General features: G+C 45.7%; 1 protein-coding gene across 6 annotated transcripts in view; it reads right to left on the bottom strand.

Moving 5' to 3' along the window:
• Positions 1–25,181, bottom strand: part of kiaa1958 (KIAA1958 ortholog) — a 37,492-nt gene extending 12,311 nt beyond the window's left edge. The window contains exons 1-6 of one of the 6 annotated variants that reach the window (XM_031802718.1): positions 24,999–25,176; positions 19,835–20,062; positions 13,014–13,887; positions 2,952–3,041; positions 2,085–2,801; positions 117–1,706 (exon numbers count right to left, since the gene is read on the bottom strand). In XM_031802718.1, the coding sequence (XP_031658578.1) occupies positions 1,558–1,706; positions 2,085–2,801; positions 2,952–3,041; positions 13,014–13,887; positions 19,835–20,041 (2,037 nt within the window). In that variant the 5' untranslated portion in view covers positions 20,042–20,062; positions 24,999–25,176 and the 3' untranslated portion in view covers positions 117–1,557. Of the gene's footprint in view, positions 1–116; positions 1,707–2,084; positions 2,802–2,951; positions 3,042–13,013; positions 13,888–19,834; positions 20,063–24,283; positions 24,904–24,998 lie in introns of those variants that run through there. The other 5 variants (XM_031802719.1, XM_031802723.1, XM_031802720.1 and 2 more) reach the window with 5 other exon arrangements.
• Between the last annotated feature and the right edge of the window lie 2,314 nt (positions 25,182–27,495).

The raw sequence follows: 27,495 nt of genomic DNA, 5'->3' as shown, positions 1-27,495 counted from the left end.
AGAATTGATTAAAGAAAAGTTGTAGAGAAACATGAAGAGATCAGTTTAAACCCTTCTATGGCTGAGATCAAGGCTTGTCTATTTAAATATCCATTCAATAATTTCTCGACACCATCGAGGGGTATTGACCATTTATTTCAGGGCAACATACTGTCAACGTTTCTCCTTCAGTCATTGGTCTAACATCATTACACACAGCATTTCTCCTTCAGTCATTGGTCTAACATCATTACACACAGCATTTCTCCTTCAGTCATTGGTCTAACATCGTCACTAACAACAATAACTTAATGCAGGAAAAATGGAAGTGAAGAACATAGAACCCTGCATTCCGCGGGCGTCATGTCTTCCAGATTAGAAAACACGTCGTCCCACAGGCCATGGCGTCACGTCTTCCAGATTAGAAAACCCGTCGTCCCACAGGCCATGCTCAAAATGGCACCATATTCCCTATATAGAGCACTACTTTTGACCAGAGCCCTATATAGAGCACTACTTTTGACCAGACAAAGACATGGTCTCATGTCTAACAGAAGGCAGACATGGTCTCATGTCTAACAGAAGACAGACATGGTCTCATGTCTAACAGAAGACAGACATGGTCTCATGTCTAACAGAAGACAGACATGGTCTCATGTCTAACAGAAGACAGACATGGTCTCATGTCTAACAGAAGACAGACATGGTCTCATGTCTAACAGAAGACAGACATGGTCTCATGTCTAACAGAAGACAGACATGGTCTCATGTCTAACAGAAGACAGACATGGTCTCATGTCTAACAGAAGACAGACATGGTCTCATGTCTAACAGAAGACAGACATGGTCTCATGTCTAACAGAAGACAGACATGGTCTCATGTCTAACAGAAGACAGACATGGTCTCATGTCTAACAGAAGACAGACATGGTCTCATGTCTAACAGAAGACAGACATGGTCTCATGTCTAACAGAAGACAGACATGGTCTCATGTCTAACAGAAGACAGACATGGTCTCATGTCTAACAGAAGACAGACATGGTCTCATGTCTAACAGAAGACAGACATGGTCTCATGTCTAACAGAAGACAGACATGGTCTCATGTCTAACAGAAGACAGACATGGTCTCATGTCTAACAGAAGACAGACATGGTCTCATGTCTAACAGAAGACAGACATGGTCTCATGTCTAACAGAAGACAGACATGGTCTCATGTCTAACAGAAGGCAGACATGGTCTCATGTCTAACAGAAGGCAGACATGGTCTCATGTCTAACAGAAGGCAGACATGGTCTCATGTCTAACAGAAGGCAGACATGGTCTCATGTCTAACAGAAGACAGACATGGTCTCATGTCTAACAGAAGACAGACATGGTCTCATGTCTAACAGAAGACAGACATGGTCTCATGTCTAACAGAAGGCAGACATGGTCTCATGTCTAACAGAAGGCAGACATGGTCTCATGTCTAACAGAAGGCAGACATGGTCTCATGTCTAACAGAAGGCAGACATGGTCTCATGTCTAACAGAAGGCAGACATTATGACCTCCTTTCCTCCACAACGGTAGGATCCTCAGACCCTGACCTGCGGAAAGTCGTCAGGACATGTAACAATTCTCCTCTGACACATCCTCAGTCTACACTTATTGATGCATGCTTTCTTCAGTTTGGACGACTCCACCGACGTCCATCCATCCAGGGCAGAGCAGTGGAGGACGTATGCTGTGAAGTGTAGATACAGTTAGTTAACTGACACGTTTAGCAGTTGGTATGAGTCAATACATACATGGGCCCAGAGTAGAAAACACAAGTAACAATCACGTGTATGGTAACCTATTCCCTCTATATAGTGCACTACTTTAGACCAGGGCCCTATTCCCTTTATATAGTACACTACTTTAGACCAGGGCCCTATTCCCTATATAGTACACTACTTTAGACCAGGGCCCTATTCCCTCTATATAGTGCACTACTTTAGACCAGGGCCCTATTCCCTCTATATAGTGCACTACTTTAGACCAGGGCCCTATTCCCGATGTAGTGCACTACTTTAGACCAGGGCCCGAAAAAGTGCATTAACAGTCTTCTACTCCTCCTCACCTATGATTGCGTCCACCGTTCTGCGGTCAAGAATCTTCTTGCCGTCGGGTACTTTGCCCCTCCTGCCGAAGGCCACCGCCCCTATGAGGTCTTCCTCGGTGAAGAAATGCTCGAATAGGAGATGGAAGAGTCTCATGCAGTTCCCTCTGGCCTCCTGAAACATGGCAGCCAGCTGCAGGGAGGACAGCAGGACTCCTGAGCCGGGGTAGAGCTCCTGCTGGCCCTGCAGCTGCTCCCGGTGACGGCCTCGCCAGCGCGTCGGCTCAGGCTGGGGTTGAAGCTGTGGCTGGTGGGTTTCAAGATGGGACTGGAACTGGGTCTGTTGCTGATGGGTGTTGGGTTGATAAATGTGGGGCTGGGGATAATGACTGGGAGCTCTATCCTCATGGAACTGCCCTCTCCTCTCTTCCCCTCTCCAATCCTCCCCTCTCCCCGGTCTCCTCTCTTCCTCTCTCTCCATTCTCCAATCCTGCCCTCTCTCCGTTGTCCTCTCTTCCCCTCTCTCAGTTTTCCAATCCTGTCCTCTATCCGTTCTCCTCTCTTCCCCTCTCTCCGTTTTCCAATCCTGTCCTCTCTCCGTTCTCCTCTCTTCCCCTCTCTCCGTTTTCCAATCCTGTCCTCTCTCCGTTCTCCTCTCTTCCCCTCTCTCCATTTTCTTGTCACGGAAAGACAGAACCTGTTGGATGACTGTCTGTAGACTCAGTAGCTGACCCAGATCTGTAGAGAACAACAGAGATATTTACACACAAAAACAAAGCAAAGCAATTTATACGAAACGAGGAGAAACCTTCACGTGCCTAGGACCTAACCTAGAACCTTCCTCAATAGTGTCATTTGAAAACTAGCGTAGTTACAGAATGGTCTCACCTATTCTAGCAACAAACTCTTCGACGCGCCGCCTCTCCTCTGCCGGTTCGCTGGTCAGGCAGTGGCTTGAAGAGGTGGGCCAGATTACGTCTAAAAAAAGAGGAGGAATCACAGGTTTTTAGAAAAGGTTTATATTAATATTTTCCATTAAAAGTGGCAATATGTCACTTTTTGGATGAGCCGACCAAACTCATAGAAATTAGAGTTATAGATCTGTCGCCGAGTCTAAGAAACGGCAGATCTGTTCTGTATGTGCTATTTCTATGCTTCCTGTTCTTAAGTTTAGTTTTTGCGTTTGTTTGTTTTTTACTTTCAGTTTTGTCCACCAGCTTCAAACAGCTGAAAATACTATATTTAGAGTTATGGATATAGATATATATAGATATATATATATATATATTTATTATATATATTATAGATCACAGCGGTTTAGATGGTACAATGATTCTCTACACTGTCCTTTCTCGTTTTGTCACAAACTGAAATTAGGCAAACTTTTGAAATTTTGCAACCAGGAAATGGCGGAGCGATTTCTACATAGTGCATCTTTAATTATAATCCCTATGAGACATAATGACAACACAGTTTGGCTATACATTGTTTTTTATTACAGTTTATTTTACACAGTATTCACTGAACAATGCCTAGTCATAGGTCCTCAACAGTCATTCTGATTCCAATGTCAAACAAGATTAAATTTAAATTTGAGGAAAAAGTACTTCCTACCAGGAAGTTTAAAAAAAAGACTGGTTGAGTTTGCGGGGAGCTTATATTCATGAGGTGGCCTTGACTGACAGCTCTTTTGAAAACACCAAGCAACTTGGATGCAACGTTGCAGTAAAATCATCTCAACCTAATTTGGTGAAACATCACTGGATGACTCCCGTTTGTTGCGTCTCTCGTGATGCGGTTCACAGCAGCCCTGACGGACGTGCTGACGTGAGTTTTGAACAACCCCCCCCCCCTTGTTCTATGCTGGCTAAAGACCTAGCTAGCCGGATGAAAGGGTAAACGAATGAGTAAAAACTTTAAATGATATTAGCTGCCACCCTACAGTCAGATTTTGGCACCAGAAGAGTAGCTTTAGAGCTATATAGGACACGCCCCTCTGCAAACACACCATCTCTGATGTTGGTTACAAGCCCCTACTTATTTAAATTAGGTGAAATAATAATCATGTTACCATTGGTGTATTAAAAGTGATGTCACCCGATCATCTTAATAATCCCGCCTCCTGAATCCAAGTGTTTGGGGGAGTAACTTTATAATCCAACTTTAGTGATGTAGAAGCAACAGTCATTTATTCATACTTTTGATCTGGTTTCATCCAAATATCATCCAATTAAAAATGAAAAACATGATTTTGATTGGTCATGACATTTAAAAGCACATGTAATTGGAAACGTACATACAAATAACTAACCATGTTCTCGCAAAGTAAAAAACTGCTGACTCCATCTTCTTGGAACAGTCTGGTGGACCTATAAAATGGGATTGAACACTTGTTCATTCACTGTTTCACATGAAGTTGGCACCTTAATTCCCCAAATGGAGCCCTATTCCCTATGGGCACTGGGCAAAAGCAGTGCACTACTTAGGGAATGGGGTGGGATTTAGGACGGAAACATACAGTGCTCTCCTTAGTTACAGCATACAGGCAGTCTCAATACAATGAAATCCCATTTCACAGAGCTACATTACACAAAACGGCTAGAATTATATATGTGATCACTCAACAACGAAAAGGTTTAATAAACTCACCTTATATTGAGATTAGTGGTGCGCAGGTCAGCCGTTTCTTCTTACTCATCCGCAACCTCCCGACTATGTGGTAAAAGTTTAACATTTGAGGCCCGCCATCAACCCTAACATTGAAAAGGCACTGTACAGTCAGGAAAAGCTGAATCATTTTTTGACAGGTGTTTGGAAATTGCTCCCAAGGACGAACCAGACTTGTGGAGGTCTACAATTTATTTGAGGTCTTGGCTGATTTCAATTGATTTTACCATGATGTCAAGCAAAGAGGCACTGAGTTTGAAGGTAGACCTTGAAATACATCCACGGGTACACCTCCAATTGACTCACATGATGTCAATTAGCCTATCAGAAACTTCTAAAACCATGACATAATTTTCTGGAATTTTCCAAGCTGTTAAAAGGCACAGTCAACTTAGTGTATGTAAACTTCTGACCCACTGGAATTGTGATACAGTGAATTATAAGTGAAATAATCTGTCTGTAAACAATTGTTGGAAAAATGACGTGTGTCATGCAAAAAGTAGATGTCCTAACCGACTTGCCAAAACTATAGTTTGTTAACAAGAAATTTGTGGAGTGGTTGAAAAACGAGTTTTAATGACTCCAACCTAAGTGTATGTAAACGTCCGACTTCAACTGTATGTACATAAGGTATTTCTGTTCATTTAAACATTTTATATAAATGTGCAAAAATGTTTAAAAACCTGTTGTCGCTTTGTCATTATGGGGTGTTGTGTGTAGATTGAGGATTAAAAAAATTGTAATCCTTTTTAGTAAAAAGGCACATGACAGCCCGCTTGGAGTTTGCCAAAAGGCACCTAAAGGACTCTGACCATGGAGAAACAAGATTCTCTGGTCTGATTGAACCAAGATTGAACTCTTTGGCCTGAATGTCAAGTGTCATGCCTGGAGGAAACCTGGCACCATCCCTATTGTGAAGCATGGTGGTCGTAGCATCATGCTGTGGGGATGTTTTTCAGCGGCAGGGACTGGGAGACTAGTCAGGATCGAGGGAAAGGACCTCAAACTGGGGCGAAGGTTCACCTTCCAACAGGACAGTGACCCTAAGCACACAGACAAGATAACGCAGGAGTGGCTTAAGGACAAGTCTCAATGTGCTTGAGTGTCCCAGACAGAGCCCGGACTTGAACCCGATCTAACATCTCTGGAGAGACCTGAAAATAGCTGTGCAGCGACACTCTCCATTTAACCTGACAGAGCTTGAGAGGATCTACTGAGAAGAAATGGGAGAATCTCCCCAAATACAGGTGTGCCAATCTTGCTGCGTCATACCGAAGAAGACTCGAGGCTGTAATCGCTGCCAAAGGTGCTTCAACAAAGTACTGAGTAAAGGGTCTGAATTCTTACGTAAATGTAATGTTTAAGTTTATTTTTAATAAATTAGCAAAAACGAACAACAGATTTGTACCTTGTCAGCTCGGGGATTCGAACTGACAACCTTCCGTTACTAGTCCAACTCTCTAACCACTAGGCTACCTGCCCCCTCTACGCTCTAACCACTAGGCTACCTGCCCCCTCTACGCTCTAACCACTAGGCTACCTGCCCCCTCTACGCTCTAACCACTAGGCTACCTGCCCCCTCTACGCTCTAACCACTAGGCTACCTGCCCCCTCTACGCTCTAACCACTAGGCTACCTGCCCCCTCTACGCTCTAACCACTAGGCTACCTGCCCCCTCTACGCTCTAACCACTAGGCTACCTGCCCCCTCTACGCTCTAACCACTAGGCTACCTGCCCCCTCTACGCTCTAACCACTAGGCTACCTGCCCCCTCTACGCTCTAACCACTAGGCTACCTGCCCCCTCTACGCTCTAACCACTAGGCTACCTGCCCCCTCTACGCTCTAACCACTAGGCTACCTGCCCCCTCTACGCTCTAACCACTAGGCTACCTGCCCCCTCTACGCTCTAACCACTAGGCTACCTGCCCCCTCTACGCTCTAACCACTAGGCTACCTGCCCCCTCTACGCTCTAACCACTAGGCTACCTGCCCCCTCTACGCTCTAACCACTAGGCTACCTGCCCCCTCTACGCTCTAACCACTAGGCTACCTGCCCCCTCTACGCTCTAACCACTAGGCTACCTGCCCCCTCTACGCTCTAACCACTAGGCTACCTGCCCCCTCTACGCTCTAACCACTAGGCTACCTGCCCCCTCTACACTCTAACCACTAGGCTACCTGCCACCTCTACGCTCTAACCACTAGGCTACCTGCCCCCTCTACGCTCTAACCACTAGGCTACCTGCCCCCTCTACGCTCTAACCACTAGGCTACCTGCCCCCCTCTACGCTCTAACCACTAGGCTACCTGCCCCCTCTACGCTCTAACCACTAGGCTACCTGCCCCCTCTACACTCTAACCACTAGGCTACCTGCCTCCCCTCCACTCTAACCACTAGGCTACCTGCCTCCCCTAGACTCTAACCACTAGGCTACCTGCCCCCTCTACACTCTAACCACTAGGCTACCTGCCTCCCCTCCACTCTAACCACTAGGCTACCTGCCTCCCCTAGACTCTAACCACTAGGCTACCTGGCCCCTCTACGCTCTAACCACTAGGCTACCTGCCCCCTCTACACTCTAACCACTAGGCTACCTGCCTCCCCTCCACTCTAACCACTAGGCTACCTGCCTCCTCTACACTCTAACCACTAGGCTACCTGCCTCCGCTACACTCTAACCACTAGGCTACCTGCCTCCTCTACACTCTAACCACTAGGCTACCTGCCCCCTCTACACTCTAACCACTAGGATACCCAAACCAAGCCTAGGCTACCTGCCCCCTCTACACTCTAACCACTAGGCTACCCAAACCAAGCCTAGGCTACCTGCCCCCTCTACACTCTAACCACTAGGCTACCCAAACCAAGCCTAGGCTACCTGCCCCCTCTACACTCTAACCACTAGGATACCCAAACCAAGCCTAGGCTACCTGCCCCCTCTACACTCTAACCACTAGGCTACCTGCCTCCTCTACACTCTAACCACTAGGATACCTGCCCCCTCTACACTCTAACCACTAGGCTACCTGCCCTCTCTACACTCTAACCACTAGGCTACCTGCCTCCTCTACACTCTAACCACTAGGCTACCTGCCTCCTCTACACTCTAACCACTAGGCTACCTGCCTCCTCTACACTCTAACCACTAGGCTACCTACCCCCTCTACACTCTAACCACTAGGCTACCTGCCTCCTCTACACTCTAACCACTAGGCTACCTGGCCCCTCTACGCTCTAACCACTAGGCTACCTGCCCCCTCTACACTCTAACCACTAGGCTACCTGCCTCCTCTACACTCTAACCACTAGGCTACCTGCCCCCTCTACACTCTAACCACTAGGCTACCTGCCCCCTCTACACTCTAACCACTAGGCTACCTGCCACCTCTACGCTCTAACCACTAGGCTACCTGCCCCCTCTACACTCTAACCACTAGGCTACCTGCCTCCTCTACACTCTAACCACTAGGCTACCTGCCTCCTCTACACTCTAACCACTAGGATACCCAAACCAAGCCTAGGCTACCTGCCCCCTCTACACTCTAACCACTAGGTTACCTACCTCCTCTACACTCTAACCACTAGGCTACCTGCCCCCTCTACACTCTAACCACTAGGTTACCTACCTCCTCTACACTCTAACCACTAGGATACCTGCCCCCTCTACACTCTAACCACTAGGCTACCTGCCTCCTCTACACTCTAACCACTAGGCTACCTGCCCCCTCTACACTCTAACCACTAGGATACCCAAACCAAGCCTAGGCTACCTGCCCCCTCTACACTCTAACCACTAGGATACCCAAACCAAGCCTAGGCTACCTGCCCCCTCTACACTCTAACCACTAGGATACCCAAACCAAGCCTAGGCTACCTGCCCCCTCTACACTCTAACCACTAGGATACCCAAACCAAGCCTAGGCTACCTGCCCCCTCTACACTCTAACCACTAGGCTACCTGCCTCCTCTACACTCTAACCACTAGGATACCTGCCCCCTCTACACTCTAACCACTAGGCTACCTGGCCCCTCTACGCTCTAACCACTAGGCTACCTGCCCCCTCTACACTCTAACCACTAGGCTACCTGCCTCCTCTACACTCTAACCACTAGGCTACCTGCCTCCTCTACGCTCTAACCACTAGGCTACCTGCCCCCTCTACGCTCTAACCACTAGGCTACCTGCCCCCTCTACGCTCTAACCACTAGGATACCCAAACCAAGCCTAGGCTACCTGCCCCCTCTACGCTCTAACCACTAGGCTACCCAAACCAAGCCTAGGCTACCTGCCCCCTCTACACTCTAACCACTAGGATACCCAAACCAAGCCTAGGCTACCTGCCCCCTCTACACTCTAACCACTAGGATACCCAAACCAAGCCTAGGCTACCTGCCCCCTCTACACTCTAACCACTAGGCTACCTGCCTCCTCTACACTCTAACCACTAGGATACCTGCCCCCTCTACACTCTAACCACTAGGCTACCTGGCCCCTCTACGCTCTAACCACTAGGCTACCTGCCCCCTCTACACTCTAACCACTAGGCTACCTGCCTCCTCTACACTCTAACCACTAGGCTACCTGCCTCCTCTACGCTCTAACCACTAGGCTACCTGCCCCCTCTACGCTCTAACCACTAGGCTACCTGCCCCCTCTACGCTCTAACCACTAGGATACCCAAACCAAGCCTAGGCTACCTGCCCCCTCTACGCTCTAACCACTAGGCTACCCAAACCAAGCCTAGGCTACCTGCCCCCTCTACACTCTAACCACTAGGATACCCAAACCAAGCCTAGGCTACCTGCCCCCTCTACACTCTAACCACTAGGATACCCAAACCAAGCCTAGGCTACCTGCCCCCTCTACACTCTAACCACTAGGCTACCTGCCCCCTCTACACTCTAACCACTAGGCTACCTGCCTCCTCTACACTCTAACCACTAGGCTACCTGCCTCCTCTACACTCTAACCACTAGGCTACCTGCCTCCTCTACACTCTAACCACTAGGCTACCTGCCTCCTCTACACTCTAACCACTAGGCTACCTGCCTCCTCTACACTCTAACCACTAGGCTACCTGCCTCCTCTACACTCTAACCACTAGGCTACCTGCCTCCTCTACACTCTAACCACTAGGCTACCTGCCTCCTCTACACTCTAACCACTAGGCTACCTGCCTCCTCTACACTCTAACCACTAGGCTACCTGCCTCCTCTACACTCTAACCACTAGACTACCTGCCGCCTCTACGCTCTAACCACTAGGCTACCTGCCTCCTCTACACTCTAACCACTAGGCTACCTGCCCCCTCTACACTCTAACCACTAGGCTACCTGCCTCCTCTACACTCTAACCACTAGGCTACCCTGCCCCCTCTACACTCTAACCACTAGGCTACCTGCCACCTCTACACTCTAACCACTAGGCTACCCAGCCCCCTCTACACTCTAACCACTAGGCTACCTGCCACCTCTACACTCTAACCACTAGGCTACCTGCCACCTCTACACTCTAACCACTAGGCTACCTGCCACCTCTACACTCTAACCACTAGGCTACCCTGCCCCCTCTACACTCTAACCACTAGGCTACCTGCCACCTCTACACTCTAACCACTAGGCTACCCAGCCCCCTCTACACTCTAACCACTAGGCTACCTGCCACCTCTACACTCTAACCACTAGGCTACCCAGCCCCCTCTACACTCTAACCACTAGGCTACCTGCCACCTCTACACTCTAACCACTAGGCTACCTGCCACCTCTACACTCTAACCACTAGGCTACCCAGCCCCCTCTACACTCTAACCACTAGGCTACCTGCCACCTCTACACTCTAACCACTAGGCTACCTGCCACCTCTACACTCTAACCACTAGGCTACCTGCCACCTCTACACTCTAACCACTAGGCTACCTGCCACCTCTACACTCTAACCACTAGGCTACCTGCCACCTCTACACTCTAACCACTAGGCTACCTGCCACCTCTACACTCTAACCACTAGGCTACCTGGCCCCTCTACGCTCTAACCACTAGGCTACCTGCCCCCTCTACACTCTAACCACTAGGCTACCTACCTCCTCTACACTAACCACTAGGCTACCTGCCTCCTCTACACTCTAACCACTAGGCTACCTGCCTCCTCTACACTCTAACCACTAGGCTACCTGCCACCTCTACACTCTAACCACTAGGCTACCTGCCTCCTCTACACTCTAACCACTAGGCTACCTGCCACCTCTACACTCTAACCACTAGGCTACCTGCCTCCTCTACACTCTAACCACTAGGCTACCTGCCTCCTCTACACTCTAACCACTAGGCTACCTGCCTCCTCTACACTCTAACCACTAGGCTACCTGCCACCTCTACACTCTAACCACTAGGCTACCTGCCTCCTCTACACTCTAACCACTAGGCTACCTGCCTCCTCTACACTCTAACCACTAGGCTACCTGCCTCCTCTACACTCTAACCACTAGGCTACCTGCCTCCTCTACACTCTAACCACTAGGCTACCTGCCCCCTCTACGCTCTAACCACTAGGCTACCTGCCTCCTCTACACTCTAACCACTAGGCTACCTGCCACCTCTACACTCTAACCACTAGGCTACCCAGCCAAGGTAAGTTGCTAGCTAGCATTAAACTGATCTTATATAAAAATCAATCAATCATAATCACTAGTTAAACTAGTAATATCATCAACCATGTGTAGTTATCTAGCGTGTCCTGCGTTGCATATAATCTGACTGAGCATGCAAGTATCTAAGTATCTGACTGAGCGGTGGTAGGCAGAAGCAGGTGCATAAACATTCATTCAGACAGCACTTTCGTGCGTTTTGCCAGCAGCTCTTCGTTGTGCGTCAAGCATTGCACTGTTTATGACTTCAAGCCTCTCAACTCCCGAGATGAGGCTGGTGTAACCGAAGTGAAATAGCTGGCTATTTAGCGGGGTGAGCGCTAATAGCGTTTCAAACGTCACTCGCTCTGAGCATTGCAGTGGTTGTTTCCCTTGCTCTGCATGGGTAATTCTGCTTCGATGGTGGCTGTTGTCGTTGTGTTGCTGGTTCGAGCCCAGGGAGGAGCGAGGAGAGGGATGGAAGCTATACTGTTACACTGGCAATACTAAAGTGCCTATAAGAACATCCAATAGTCAAAGGTTAATGAAATACAAATGGTATAGAGGGAAATAGTCCTATAATAACTACAACCTAGAGCTTCTTACCTGGGAATATTGAAGACTCATGTTAAAAGGGACCACCAGCTTTCATATGTTCTCATGTTCTGAGCAAGGAACTGAAATGTTAGCTTTCTAACATGGCACATATTGCACTTTTACTTTCTTTTGCATTATTTATGTTTCATTATTTATTTGAGGCTAAATTGATTTTATTGATGTATTATATTAAGTTAAAATAAGTGTTCATTCAGTATTGTTGTAATTGTCATTAGAAAGAAAGAAGAAAAAAAAAAAGTCTGATTAATCGGTATCGGCTTTTTTGGTCCTCCAATAATTGGTATCGGCGTTGAAAAATCATAATCAGTCGACCTCTAGAGCAGGCCCCACCACACAGAGGAGCAGGCCCCACCACACAGAGGAGCAGGCCCCACCACACAGAGGAGCAGGCCCCACCACACAGAGGAGCAGGCCCCACCACACAGAGGAGCAGGCCCCACCACACAGAGGAGCAGGCCCCACCACACAGAGGAGCAGGCCCCACCACACAGTTTAGGCATAGACTTTAGGCCTAGTATTTTTACTTTGTAAATATATTTTTTAGAGGTATTAGAGTTCACAGTGCGGACCGAACCAAGGTCCCGTGCCAAACAGTTCAGTACACACATACGTGTACTGTTACACCCTTAAGAGGCCTACATTGATTCACAGAGGAACTGTCATGTCTTATGCAGCAGTGTTGAGGAACAGATTACAACAGACAGAAAAAAGACTGAAATAAAACTACAAAACAGACAAATACAGGTTTCCACCAGAATAGAAAAGGGGAAACAGTACATTATATTCTAGATGTTTAGAATCTCTTTAAGTGCTAGGTGCATAAAGCTCTCAGGTATACTCAGAAATGGTGAGGGGCCTTTTTGTGACAATTGGTTGTGTTTCTTTATGTATGACAGCAGAACCAGTGTGGTGACACACACAGACAGAGAGGGCAAGAGAAGAGAAAAGAGAGCAAGTGCGAGAGAGAGAGAGAGAGAGCAGCTAGAGAGAGAGAGAGAGAGAGAGAGAGCAGCTAGAGAGAGAGAGAGGTTAACTGTACCTGTTGCCTCTCCTTTGGTCTCTGCTCCCAGGAGGTCCAGGTCAGGGTTCATCCCACTGGGAGAGGCGGGAGTCAGGTTCCCCAACGGTCCCTCAGATCCTCCATGGTTCAGCAGGTCCTCCATCAGCTCACTACCTGCCCCAGGGAGAGTGCTCAGGCCCTGGGTCGACACCGAAGACAGGTCCTGATGTCTGGGAGAACTAGTGCTCATCATGGAAGGTTTGGAGACAGAGCTGGAGATAGAGCCTCGGAGAGGTTTGTGAGGAAAGGAGTGGCCCAACAGAGACGACGACACACCACCAACCAAACAGTCGGCGTCCAGTTGCAAGGGTTTGTGTGGCAATGCATGGTGGGACAGGGAATTATTAGGTTTTGGGGACTGAGAGACTGAGTGAGAGGCTAGGCCAGAGTCAGTACCTACCCCTGCTGCTAGCTGGGCTTTAGGTACTGTGTAAAAGTCCTCAGCAGTCTCCTGCTTGATCTTCTTCACTGACTTGTCCCCCTGTCCCCTGTCCTCGGACCCTGGTCTCTGGGGGCCGGGCATGCCCCCCGGGGGACCCCTCTTCCTGGGTCTGTGATGAGGCTCGTAGTCTACGTCTCCATCCTCGTCCGTCGTGGCTGAAGACTCACAGACAATATCAAACAGGTTGCTGTTATACTCTTCGGTGTTGTCGTCTGCCTCGGTGTTGTCGTCGCTGCAGTTGGAGAAGTCGCAGGAGTCCCGTGTCTGACTGCTGTCACCTCCCTTGGCCTTGGTGGAGCGGCCCAGAAACCTCTCACCTCCTGGGCTGCTCTGACGGGCTGAGGCCCCTCCCTGGACACTGAGGCTGTCTGAGTTGATGCTTCGGCTGTCCTGGAAGCAGCCCCCCCGCTCCTTTAGAATCAGAAGTCAACAAATACATTTTACATGGATCGGGAATTTGACCTGGTGGAATGGCCCTGACAACAGAGAGAATACAGTGAAGTATTCAGACCCAGCAACTATTATCCACATTTTGTTACAGCCTCATTTTGAAATGGATTAAGTCGTTCTCTTCCGCCTCAATCTACACACAATACCCCATAATGACATCACAATACCCCATAATGACATCACAATACCCCATAATGACATCACAATACCCCATATTGACAAAGCGAAAATAAGATTTTTCTTTCTTTCTTTCTTGCAAATGTACTAAAAATACCTAAGTATTCAGACCCTTTGCTATGACACTCTAGATTGAGCTCAGGTGCATCATGTTTCCAATGATCACCCTTGAGATGTTTCTACAACTTGGAGTCCACCTGTGGTAAATTCAATTGATTGGACATGATTTGGAAGGGCCTTGGTCAGGGAGGTGACCAAGAACCTGATGGTCACTGACAGAGCTACAGAGTTCCTCTGTGGAGATGGGAGAACCTTCCAGAAGCACAACCATCTCTGCAGCACTCCACCAATCAGGCCTTTATGGTAGAGTGGCCAGATGGAAGCCACTCCTCAGTAAACGGCACATGACAGCCTGGCACCATCCCTACGGTGATGCATGGTGGTAGCAGCATCATGCTGTGGGGATGTTTTTCAGCAGCAGGGACTGGGAGACTAGACAGGATCGAGGGAAAGATGAACGGAGCAAAGTACAGACCGATCCTTGATGAAAACCTGTTCCAGTGTGCTCAGGACCTCAGACTGGTGCGAAGGTTCACCTTCCAACAGGACAAGGACCCTAAGCACACAGCAAAGACAATGTATGGGTGGTTTCGGGACAAGTCTATGAATGTGCTTGAGTGTCCCAGTCAGAGCACGAACCTGATCTAACATCTCTGGAGAGACCTGAAAATAGCTGCGCAGTGACGCTCCCCATCCAACCTGACAGAGCTTGAGAGGATCTGCAGAGAAGAATGGGAGAAACTCCCCAAATACAGGTGTGCCAAGCTTGTAGCACTATACCCAAGAAGACTCATGGCTGTAATCGCTGCCAAAGGTGCTTCAACAAAGTACTGAGTAAAAGGTCTGAATAATTATGTAAATGTGATATAAAAATATATATAAACCTGTTTTCGCTTTGTCATTATGGGGTATTGTGATGTCATTATGGGGTATTGTGATGTCATTATGGGGTATTGTGATGTCATTATGGGGTATTGTGATGTCATTATGGGGTATTGTGATGTCATTATGGGGTATTGTGATGTCATTATGGGGTATTGTGTGTAGATTGATGAGGGGGGGGGGGGGAGGGGGCTGTAACGAAACAAAATGTGGAAAAAGTCACGGGGTCAGAATACTTCCCGAATGCCCTGTATATATGACCTTTCTATAAACTAGGGTACCAGAGGATGGGTACCAGAGGATGGGTACTAGAGGATTTCCCTGGAATGGTGTTCCAGCTTTTAATAAAAGTCATTATAATCATCTGACAATGTTTTAATGTCATTAAATGAAGATGGGGGATCATAATCAATAACATCATCGCTATAATCAATAACATTCACAAGTTGATTTAAAACCGGTTTTACCGTTTTATTTGTCCAAAGCTTTGTGTAAAAGACATTTTGGCTGTTGGATAGTTTGTGTATAGAGATCATTACATTTTGTGTGTCTTTATGTTACAGGTGAAAACGGTTTTCATGGACACACAAATCTAAAATGATGGAATGCTTCTAACAGAGAGTCACTTTACATTGACACTTAAACCCTGTTCACTCAGTCCCCTCCTATACTCTCTGTTCACTCAGTCCCCTCCTATACTCTCTGTTCACTCAGTCCCCTCCTATACTCTCTGTTCACTCAGTCCCCTCCTATACTCTCTGTTCACTCAGTCCCCTCCTATACTCTCTGTTCACTCAGTCCCCTCCTATACTCTCTGTTCACTCAGTCCCCTCCTATACTCTCTGTTCACTCAGTCCCCTCCTATACTCTCTGTTCACTCAGTCCCCTCCTATACTCTCTGTTCACTCAGTCCCCTCCTATACTCTCTGTTCACTCAGTCCCCTCCTATACTCTCTGTTCACTCAGTCCCCTCCTATACTCTGTTCACTCAGTCCCCTCCTATACTCTCTGTTCACTCAGTCCCCTCCTATACTCTCTGTTCACTCAGTCCCCTCCTATACTCTCTGTTCACTCAGTCCCCTCCTATACTCTCTGTTCACTCAGTCCCCTCCTATACTCTCTGTTCACTCAGTCCCCTCCTATACTCTCTGTTCACTCAGTCCCCTCCTATACTCTCTGTTCACTCAGTCCCCTCCTATACTCTCTGTTCACTCATGACTGCACGGCCAGGCACGACTCCAACACCATCGTTAAGTTTGCCGATGACACAACAGTGGTAGGCCTGATCACCGACAACGACGAGACAGCCTATAGGGAGGAGGTCAGAGACCAGGTCGTGTTGTGCCAGGACAACAACCTCTCCCTCAACGTGATCAAGACAAAAGAGATGATTGTGGACTACAGGAAAAGGAGGACAGAGAACGCCCCCATTCTCATCAATGGGGCTGTAGTGGAGCAGGTTGAGAGCTTCAAGTTCCTTGGTGTCCACATCACCAACAAACTAACATGGTCCAAACACACAAAGACAGTCGTGAAGAAGGCACGAGAAAACATTTTCCCGCCAGGAGACTGAAAAGATTTTGCATGGGTCCTCAGATCCAGGTTTTACAGCTGCACCATCGAGAGCATCCTGGCGGGTTGCATCACCACCCGGTATAGCAACTGCTCAGCCTCTGACCGCAAGGCACTACAGAGGGTAGTGCGTACGTCCCAGTACATCACAGGGGCCAAGCTTCCTGCCATTCAGGACCTATATACTAGGGTGGTGTCAGATAAACGCCCTAAAAATTGTCAAAGACTCCAGCCACCCTAGTCATAGACTTCTCTCTGCTACCGCACGGCAAGCAGTACCGGAGTGCCAAGTCTAGGTTCAAGAGGCTCCTAAAACAGCTTCCACCCCCAAGCCATAAGACTCCTGAACATCTAATCAAATGGCTTCCTGTATATAGCCTCCACATTGACTTGGTACTGGCAGTGCTGTACAGTCCTAGCTCTGCGTTGCCGTACAGTCCTAGACCCGTGTTGTCGTATAGATGGAGTTGTCATGACGTTGCCCTCTTTGGGTACAGCAAGCCCAATCCCCCTCTCCCTGCCTCCCCCTTGCCTCCTTCAACTAGGCTGCTGCGGTCAGAGAGAGGTCGTAAATTCCTGAGGAGAAGACCCTGCCTCATGGACACACAGTATAAGAGACAGAGTGAAGTTTCATAGAGAACAAAGGAATTTCTTCCACCTCACAGAACTTGAGGTCCGAACAAATTTCATGTTCCGGAGAAAGTATAGAAGATCGGTGAAGAACCCAGCTACGAACTGGTCCGTTTGTTACAACTTGGTGAAGCTCATGGGAGACGGTGTGGCTACATTACCATAACGCTGTTTATATAATAGCCTCCGATATGAGGTTTACATCTAATTGTAATTACATCTAATTGTTGTATAAGATGAATGAGTGAGTATGATACTGTTTGTAAAATTGTGTGATGTGATTTTGGACTGTTTAATGAAGGAAACTCCAATTCTATTTTAAGTTTAACTAAATCAGAGGACCGCCACTGAGCCCAGTTAGGGACAGCCCCTTTTCTGCAATTCCGAATAAAACCCCAACTTTGAGAAATTCTCAAGTAGACCATGTTTTCCTCCATTACGAGGGGACAAAGGTAGTAGACCATTGCTGAATCTTTTAAGCATACCACGTGGTTAAACTCTTAGACTATCGATACCGACAGGATAAGAACAAGTCTTTGATATTAATTACTAGTCTGCAGCTAGGAATTCGGTATCATTGAACGCGAAGAACGACAACTGCCGAAACATCCATTCTCCAACAACATGAATGAATGTCACTCTGAACTACCCCCTCTAACCACGACAGACAGAGACGGACAATTCTACAGAAGAAACACACTTTTCACCAGCGATCAAGATGACACACTGAGCGTAAATATATATATATTGATTGCAATTGTTCCCGAATGAGTGAGCGTTCATATGCAAAGGATTCGCATTTCAATTGTTATAATGATCAACTCTGTAGTGACTTCTCAGCTGACCTCCACTCCCTGTTTTGTCCACCAAGCAGCCGGTTTAGCCCACTAGGACACATTCCCTTATCATTTCCTGTAACCATATTGACTGTTTGTTTGTTTATGCATTTCTGTGAATTACTTAGTTAGTAATAAATAAATGATTTAAGACAATTGATGTATGGATGACTCATAGTGAAGACTGGGTTCGTGCAGATAACCAACAATTTACGACGTTTGGAATGAGACTAACGTGAGGTAAAGTAAATAATTCATTAATTCAAAGACTAATTGATCAGATAAAATATCGGAAAGGTTATATTAGGAAATTATAACCTTGTAATCTGAATATTTTCCTTGGTGACCCGACTTCCTAGTTAATTACGGCTACATGATGAATCAGTTTGATCGTGTAATACTAATTACAGAGAATCTTTGATCAAAACTAAAAGTCTTCAGTTTAATGACACGAAAGACTTACGGGCCAATTTGTATATATTCACTTTTATTCCTGCATGAAAATCATTTTTATTTTTAGTTTCAAACCATTTAGAAATGTTTATCCCAATGTCACACATTGGCCCCATTATTTACAGAAAAACAAACTGTCCACTGATTGTAAACTCTTACAGTACTGGGTTGAACCCCCCTTTGCCTCCAGAAAAGCCAGACTTCGTCAGGGAAAGTTGCTCAATCGGTATCAAGGGACTTAAGGCATGCTCCATTAAATCACCGCCACCAGCCTGTAGTGTTGACCACAGGCAGGATGGGGCCATGACTCATACTGCTTACAGAGCACTCTGCTAGGCAAGTCAGTTAACTAGGCAAGTCAGTTAACTAGGCAAGTCAGTTAAAAACAAATTCTCATTTTCAATGACAGCCTAGGAACAGTGGGTTAACTGCCTGTTCAGGAGCAGAACGACAGATTTGTACCTTGTCAGCTCGGGGATTTGAACTTGCAACCTTCCGGTTACTAGTCCAACACTCTAACGCTCTAACCACTAGGCTACCCTGCCGCCCCTCATGCTAAATACTGAGCGCCATCAGCTTGACAACAGGAACCGGGATTCGTTGGACCAGGCAATGTTTTTCCACTCCTCTATTGTCCAGTGTTGGCCGCTGGAGCCACTTCCTCTTGTTTTTTTTATCTGATTGGAACCTGGTGTGGTCGTCTGCTGCAATATCCAATCCATGAAAAGGACCGACGAGTTGTGTTCCCGAGAAGCCGTTTCTGCCACTGTTGTACTGCACCGTTATTTGCCTGTTCGTGGACCACCTTTTAGCTTGCACGATTCTTGCCATTCCCCTTCGACGAGCTGTTTTTGGCAACAGGATTGCCACCGACCGGATATTTTTATGTTTGTCGCAGCATTCTCGGTAAACCCTAGACACTGTCGTGCGTGAAAAGCCCAGCCGTTTCTGAGAACCGGAGCATTGGAACCGGCACACCTGGCACCGACAATCATACCACGCTCAGTCGTGTAGGTCACTTGTTTTGCCCATTCTAACATTCAATTAAACAATAACTGAATGTCTCGATGCCTGCCTGCCTGCTTTATATAGCAAGCCACGGACACATGACTCACTGTCTGTAGGAGCGAACCATTTTTGTGAACGGGGTGGTGTAAACTGGCCAGTGTAAATTGCAGTGCCATAAATGCCTATCCTGGGCTCCAGTCTGTTTCTGCCCTCTTGCCAACCCAAACATGTTCAGCTTGTCAATAGAACATTCAAAATCACAAACATCTCGGACAAAAAAAAACACCTACCTTCTGGCCTGTTTTACAGGTGGCGGGGAGGGGCCAGTGGTAGGCGTGGCCCGCGCTGCACCCCCACATGGCTGTCAGGTTCCCATGGGAACCCTCGGTAAGCAGGTGTTTGAGGTTCGGGATGAGAGCACAGATGGTGCCGTGACTGTGGGCCCAGCGGACCAGCTTAGACAGGTTCTCTGAAGAGGTGTGCAAGCAGTCTTCCATCGTGAGTTGGAGCCGTTTCCCCTATGGAAAAATGTATAGTACTTATTCATAATAGAAGTGTGAGTTCAAATCCAAATCGAATCAAACTTCATCACACGCGCCTAATACAATAGGTGTAGACTTTACCATGAAATGCTTACTTAAAGGCCCTTAACAGTGCAGTTTAAGAAGAACATATTTACCAAGTAGACAAATACAAAATAATAATAACAAGTAATTGTTAGTGTTATTTTTATTATGCCAATGTGCTTTCATTAATTGAAATTAATCTATTTTATGAGAATTTGTAAGATTCTTGTTTGCATAAAATAGACGGAGACCAGTCTTTTTAATAATAGGTAACAATTTATTCTCGGAGCGCACTCCCACTTAACCACGAGCAACAGTTTATATACAGATCATGACGTCATTTCATTGCTTTAACAGAATCCCCTCTTCTCGACCTGGACAAAGTGAGGTGAAAAGTTCATTCTAACTTACTAACATACTCCCAGGTAACTTTTGACCCCTCAACATTATCGATCAACACTGAGCTGACAGTTCTAATTAACAGAAAACCTAAGAATGCACTCACTGTCTTATCTAAAAACCCCAGAGCTCCGTTCTGTAGGTTCAACCATAGGTTAACGACCTTATGTGTTTACACAGTCCCCAACCAATTTGTTTCTTCCTAGTTGGAATGGTGTTCATTAACTTTAATTACTCCTTGTCCGTGTTACACAATCCCATCGTATGAACTCATTTTGTTAATCAGATATAATAAAACAGAGTATTTTATTTGTAACTGAGTTTACTTAGTGAATTATTCAACAGTCTTATGGTTTTGGGGGGGGGGTAGAAACGCTTAAGGAGCCTTTTGGTCCAAGACTCGGCGCTCCAGTACCACTTGCCGTGTGGTCTCTGACAAATGTATAGGCTTTCCTCTGACACCACCTGGATGGCAGGAAGCTTGGCCCCCGGTGATGTACTGGGCCATTCACACCACCCTCTGTAGCGCCTTACAGGCAGATGCCGAGCAGTAATAGGTCATCTGTCTGGCCCAGCGGCTTTGTGAACGTTGACTTGTTTAAAGGTTTTGTTCACATTGGCTACCGAGAACGTTATTACACAGTCATCCAGCACAGCTGGTGCTCTCGTGCATGCTTCAGGGTTGCTTGCCTTGAAGCGAGCATAAAAGGGATTTAGCTCGTCTGGTAGGCTCACGTCACTGGGCAGCTCGAGTCTGGGTTTCCCTTTGTAGTCTGTAATAGTTTTCAAGCCCTGCCACATCTGACGAGCATCAGAGCCGGTGCAGTAGGATTTAATCTTAGTCCTGTATTGATGCTTTGCCTGTTTGATGGTTCGTCTGAGGGCATAGCGGGATTTCTTATAAGCGGCTGCTCTGGCCATTAGCTCGATGAGAATGTTGCCTGTAATCCATGGCTTCTGGTTGGGATATGTACGTGTAGTCACTGTGGGGACGACATCATCGATGCACATCCGTGTCTTACATTCCTCAATGCCATTGGATGAATCCCGGAACATAATCCAGTCTGTGCTAGCAAAACAGTCCTGTAGTGTAGCATCCGCGTCATCTGACCACTTCTGTATTGAGCAACACAGAAGTCACTGGTACTTCCTGCTTTAGTTTTTGCTTGTAAGCAGGAATCAGGGAGGATAGAATTATGGTCAGATTTCCTAAATGGAGTGCGATGGAGAGCTTTGTATGCATCTCTGTGTGTTGAGTAAAGGTGGTTTAGGATTTTGTTTTTTCCCTGGTTGCACATGTGACATGCTGGTAAAATTTTGGTTAAACTTATTTAAGTTTGCATGCCTTAAAGTCCCTGGCCACTAGGAGCGCCACTTCTGGGTGAGCATTTTCTTCTTTGCTTATGGCCTTATAGAGTTGGTTGAGAGCGGTCTTAGTGGCAGTATCGTTCTGTGGTGGTAAATAGATGGCTACGAATAATATAGATGAGAACTCTCGTGGTAGACAGCGTGGTCTACAGCTTATCATTAAGCATTCAGGGGCCAAATGGGATCTAGTCATTCTGCATTAACGCCCGCTCCCTTGTCAGGGCTAAATGGGATCTAGTCATTCTGTATTTTCACCCGCTCCCTTGGCAGGGCTAAATGGGATCTAGTCATTCTGCATTAGCAGATTTATTTATTTTACCATTTTTTGCTCCAAAATCAAAACAAACTTGTAAACAGGAAAACTTATATTTCAGAGGATAGGAGAACTAAGAACTGAGATGGTATCACCAAGTTAAGTCCTACACCAGACACATCTCATTCATTTGAGTCAGTAATGCCCAGAGCACACTGACCCCACATCTTGGCCTTGTTCTGTTATAATCTCCACCTGGCACAGCCAGAAGAGGACTGGCTAGCCCTCATAGCCTGGTTCCTGTCTAGGTTTCTTCCTAGGTTCCTGCCTTTCTAGGGAGTTTTCCTAGCCACCGTGCTTCTACATCTGCATTGCTTGCTGTTTGGGGTTTTAGGCTGGGTTTCTGTACAGCACTTTGTGACATCGGCTGATGTAAAAAGGGCTTTATAAATACATTTGATTGATTTTCCACAACATGTTCATTGATCCTCTCGTTTTAGCAGGGTCTGCTTTGTTCGACATGTTAGGAGTTGAGACATAAATAAGGTATTATTAGAAAGGTCAAGGTCTCCTCTATTACAGTCAAATAGTGTCTCAATGTGTTTCGGTGTCCATACGACCGATTGTGTTGGACCAAACCTCAAATAGCAACTTAAAAACTGCAGGCTGTCCAAGAGGAAGAAGATACATTTGTCTGTTGCGAGTGGCATGGGGAGGGGCTTGGCGTCTGTGACGTGACAAAAAAAAAACAGAAGCAGTTGACAGCTCAATTTATGTTTTTATGAATATACAACTGAATTTTTAACATTGATTTCCAATGGTATTGTATTTAATCTGGTAAAAGCTGCTGAATGTGTCCAAAAACACACTGCGATTTATTTGTTGATGATCTACCAGGGTTTGCCCTGCCTACTATCCTGTAATGGCTAATGGAGCACGTTACAATCTGCTAGCAACAGTCCGCTCACACTCGCCGCTGCTCAACTCCATAGTAATTCGTAGAGTTGAGTTTAAGGCCTTTGTGCAGACTGTACGTCAGATTCAGTCTTTTACCATTATCACATCACTGTGTATTAATTAAAATGTTGATATCAAGCTGGTTAAATTGGTACAGGCTTACGTCAACACCAGCGGTGTATTTGATCTATGCATGTACCAGCAGCGCAAGCCTCTCTCTACGGTTATGCGCGAGACATGGTAACATGGTAGAACATTTATTTTGTTTGGATATTTTCTGCATTTATCGACATCCCATCATGTAAACAAGATTATTAGGGAAATCGTTCCTTCTTGCACAGCATGTAAATGTTTAAAATCAAACTATTATAATATTCTGACTAATTGTGTGCATACTCAGTGTCCCTATTGGTCAGTCACTGGGATCAGCTCGGAACACCTGCCACACGACATGATAAAGACACCACCTGAACGGTCAGAGCCTACGACCTAGACCCTGTTACACTGAACGAGCCCAATGTCCAACAATCGTTTACGATTTTAACATTTGCCAACGTCGTGGAAATGTCTGCAAAATCACAGCATAAATCATACAGCCCGTAGAGGGTTTAAGGCCGGGTCACACTACACTACCTTAACATGAATTCACTACATTTTTGCCATCTCAGACAAATATTCATGATCTAGCTGAAATCCTATGAACTTGGGCTAGGATCATTACATCGAGACTCGCATAGTTTGAGCAGGTCAAGGACGCACCAATGATGGCTGTTCTGTTCTCCAGACCCCTGTCGGATGTCCTGACCATTTTCTGACATGTCCTAAATTTTGGTTGTGCATTTTATAGTATGAGCAGTGCTACAGCATGATTGGGCAAGGACTGCTCCCAATAGCCATTGAGCATTCAGCATGTGAGACGAAAACAATGGGCGGATTCAATTATGTTGAGCCCAGGCCGATGTCTGTCACATCTGGTGAAAACGGGGAGGGAGGCATGTCCTTCTCAAATGGAACAGCTCTGTCATTTTGTCAACAAGACAGCATGGTGCATCGTCCATAAAACATACATATCTTTTCCATAAAATACATATTTTAACATTTTCTAATATTTTTCATTGGGAAGGAAGAAAAATACGTTTTATCAAAAGCAATCTCTTTTGCAAGGGAAAACAGAATCCTTGGTACTTGGTACTTACGTAAAAGCTCCACTCACCCGAGGCAACAGGCAAAACGAACCAATATTACATCAGTGTCCTACATTACATGACAGAAAAAATATATATATAACGACATGAAATCAAGACAATATTCTGCGCCTCAATACTTAAAAAAAAATGTTTCTGCACCTATTTGTGTTTTTCCTACGACAACCGAGAAAAGCAGGACAGGCTCAACTAGGGACTCATTGTGTAATGTGAACACCCTCGTCCTGTGGTTTTAGGATGGATGGGAAGAAAGATTTGGGGACAAGGGCATCGGGAAATGTGAGCACGTCCAAGTTGTTACGATTTCAGAAGTCGTGTAGTGTATACCGAGCATAAGACAACTAAGGCAAAGTACGGCCTACTGTTACAATTACTAGATATTTAGCAACACAGATCAAATATTGTTCATAGCCCATATCGTTATCAGTGGCTTACGCATTGATATAATGTTAATTCTGGACTGGCTAGTCATTTCAACCATTCTGCATATCGCTATCTATCTAGCTTGCTAATTATCTAGCTGGGCCCGCGGCTAACATAACACACCCGAGCTAGCTAATTCAGCTATTTCAAATCAAACAGCAGTCCGAATATGAAGCTGGCTTTCGTCTACGGCTAACTAGCTAGCTAGCTACGGTCGTTAGCGTGATCCGACTCATAGAACAAAGAGACGCCTATCTCTCTGTTATTGTCAATAAACACTTACCTTTACACCGGAGACTCTTCATATAGCTATTTCTTCTAATATAAAAAGGAAGGAGTTGTTTGGGATGATTATAAGTAACAATCAGCGGTCAAAGCAAGCGATAGACCACTCCGACTAGCTGGATAGTGGGAGATATTTTCTTCTTCTTCTTCTTCTCCAAAACATAGAAATAAAACGAGGCCTTACCGGAAATACGTCGATTCGGATATGTAGCTACGTCATCGTGTTGTTATGAGAGATGAAAATGATCATCTTATTCATAATAAATAAAAATACAGGACAATTTGTAACATGTACAAAACATGTGGAAGGATGAGAAAACTGAGGACAACGTATGGGTTGATGTTAGGCTCATTGTAGATTTATATTAACAAAACTGGAAAGTTAAACTTTAATGTTTACATTCATTAAATGAATAGGGGGAATTCAAAAATAACTCACACTAACTAGCTGCTTTTTAAATTTTATTTCTAGAAAATGTAGATGGGTTTAGACTGTTGATAAGAACCCTCCACCGGTAATGTTATCAACTTTACCCACAAATAAATCTGGTTAATGTACAGTGCATCCTCATTTTGTTGCATTACAGCCTTATTCTAAACTGTATTAAACTGTTTGTTCCTCATCAATCTACACACAATACCCCATAATGACATCACAATACCCCATAATGACATCACAATACCCCATAATGACATCACAATACCCCATAATGGCAAAGCAAAAACAGGTCTTTAGAATGTTTTGCAAATGTATGAAATAAAAAAAAGCATATCACATTTAGTGATAAAAAGAATGTTCTCACTACTGCAAGTCTCTCTGGATAAAAGTGTCTGCTAATTGACAAATGTAAATGTATCACAAACTCAGTAGTTTGTTGAAGCACCTTTGGCAGAGATTACAGCCTCGAGTCTTCTTGGGTATGACGCTACAAGCTTGGTACACCTGTATTTGGGGAGTTTCTCCCATTCTTCTCTGCAGATCCTCTCAAGCTCTGTCTGGTTGGATGGGGAGCGTCGCTGCACAGCTATTTTCAGGTCTCTCCAGAGATATTTGGCTTCAAGTCCGGGCTCTGCAAATCCACTGTGTTCTTGGGGACCTTCAATGCTGCAGAAATGTTTTGTTGCCCTTCCCCAGATCTGTGCCTCGACACAATCCTGTCTCGGAGCTCTATGGACAATTCCTTCGACCTCATCGCTTGGTTTTGCCATGACCTGAACTGTCAACTGTGGGACCTTATATAGACAGGTGTGTGCCTTTCCAAATCATGTCCAATCAATTGAATTTACCACAGGTGGACTCCAATCAAGTTGTAGAAACATCTCAAGGATGATCAATGGCAACAGGATGAACCTGAGCTCAATTTCGAGTCTCATAGCAAAGGTTCTGAATATTTCTGTAATTTTTTTATTTGTAATGTATTTGCAAAACTTTCTAAAATCCTATTATCGCGTTATCATTATGGGGTATTGTGATGTCATTATGGGCTATTGTGATGTCATTATGGGGTATTGTGATGTCATTATGGGGTATTGTGATGTCATTATGGGCTATTGTGATGTCATTATGGGCGATTGTGATGTCATTATGGGGTATTGTGATGTCATTATGGGCGATTGTGATGTCATTATGGGGTATTGTGATGTCATTATGGGGTATTGTGTGTAAATTAATGAGGACATTTAAAATAAATCTATTTTAGAATAAGGCGTAATAAAATGTGGCAAAAGGGAAGGGGTCTGAATACTTCCCTAACGCACTGTAGGTAATCAGCTGACGGCCCTGTATAACATGGGTAATCAGCTGATGGCCCTGTATAACATGGGTAATCAGCTGATAACCATAGAGTACAGCAGACAAGATTACACTGCCATCTCCTGGCATTAAATAATACTTCTTCATTTTTTTCAAAGCTTGCAATGAACAAACACCTTTTCAGTTTGGTAAATAACACACTAGACTACTGTCATTAACATTGAAGTTGAGACAGACAGACATTCTTTAGTGTACTGATTCATTGTCGAGGTCTCAAATGGCACCCTATTCCATATATATATGCTACTTTTCATCAGAGCTCTGTTGGCTCTAGTCAAAAGTAGTGCACTTTAAAGGGAACAGGGTGCTATTTGAGACCGCAGCCATTCACTCACGTCAGATAGGTCCCTCGGAGGTTGACGCCCACCATAAAGGTCCACCTTCTTCATGGGTGTCTCCAGGCTTCCTGGTTAATGGCACTGGAATGGTTCACCAGGATATCAGTACCTTTAAGGACCACAGAGGAAATACTACAGTACAATAACTACAATACTACATGTTTATACCTGACCAATAACTACAATACTACATGTTTATACCTGACCAATAACTACAATACTATATGTTTATACCTGACCAATAACTACAATACTATATGTTTATACCTGACCAATAACTACAATACTATATGTTTATACCTGACCAATAACTACAATACTACATGTTTATACCTGACCAATAA

The sequence above is a fragment of the Oncorhynchus kisutch genome, linkage group LG23 (assembly GCF_002021735.2).
Source record: "Oncorhynchus kisutch isolate 150728-3 linkage group LG23, Okis_V2, whole genome shotgun sequence".
Classification (NCBI taxonomy): Eukaryota; Metazoa; Chordata; class Actinopteri; order Salmoniformes; family Salmonidae; genus Oncorhynchus; species Oncorhynchus kisutch.
This window is presented reverse-complemented; position numbering and strand designations above follow the sequence as displayed.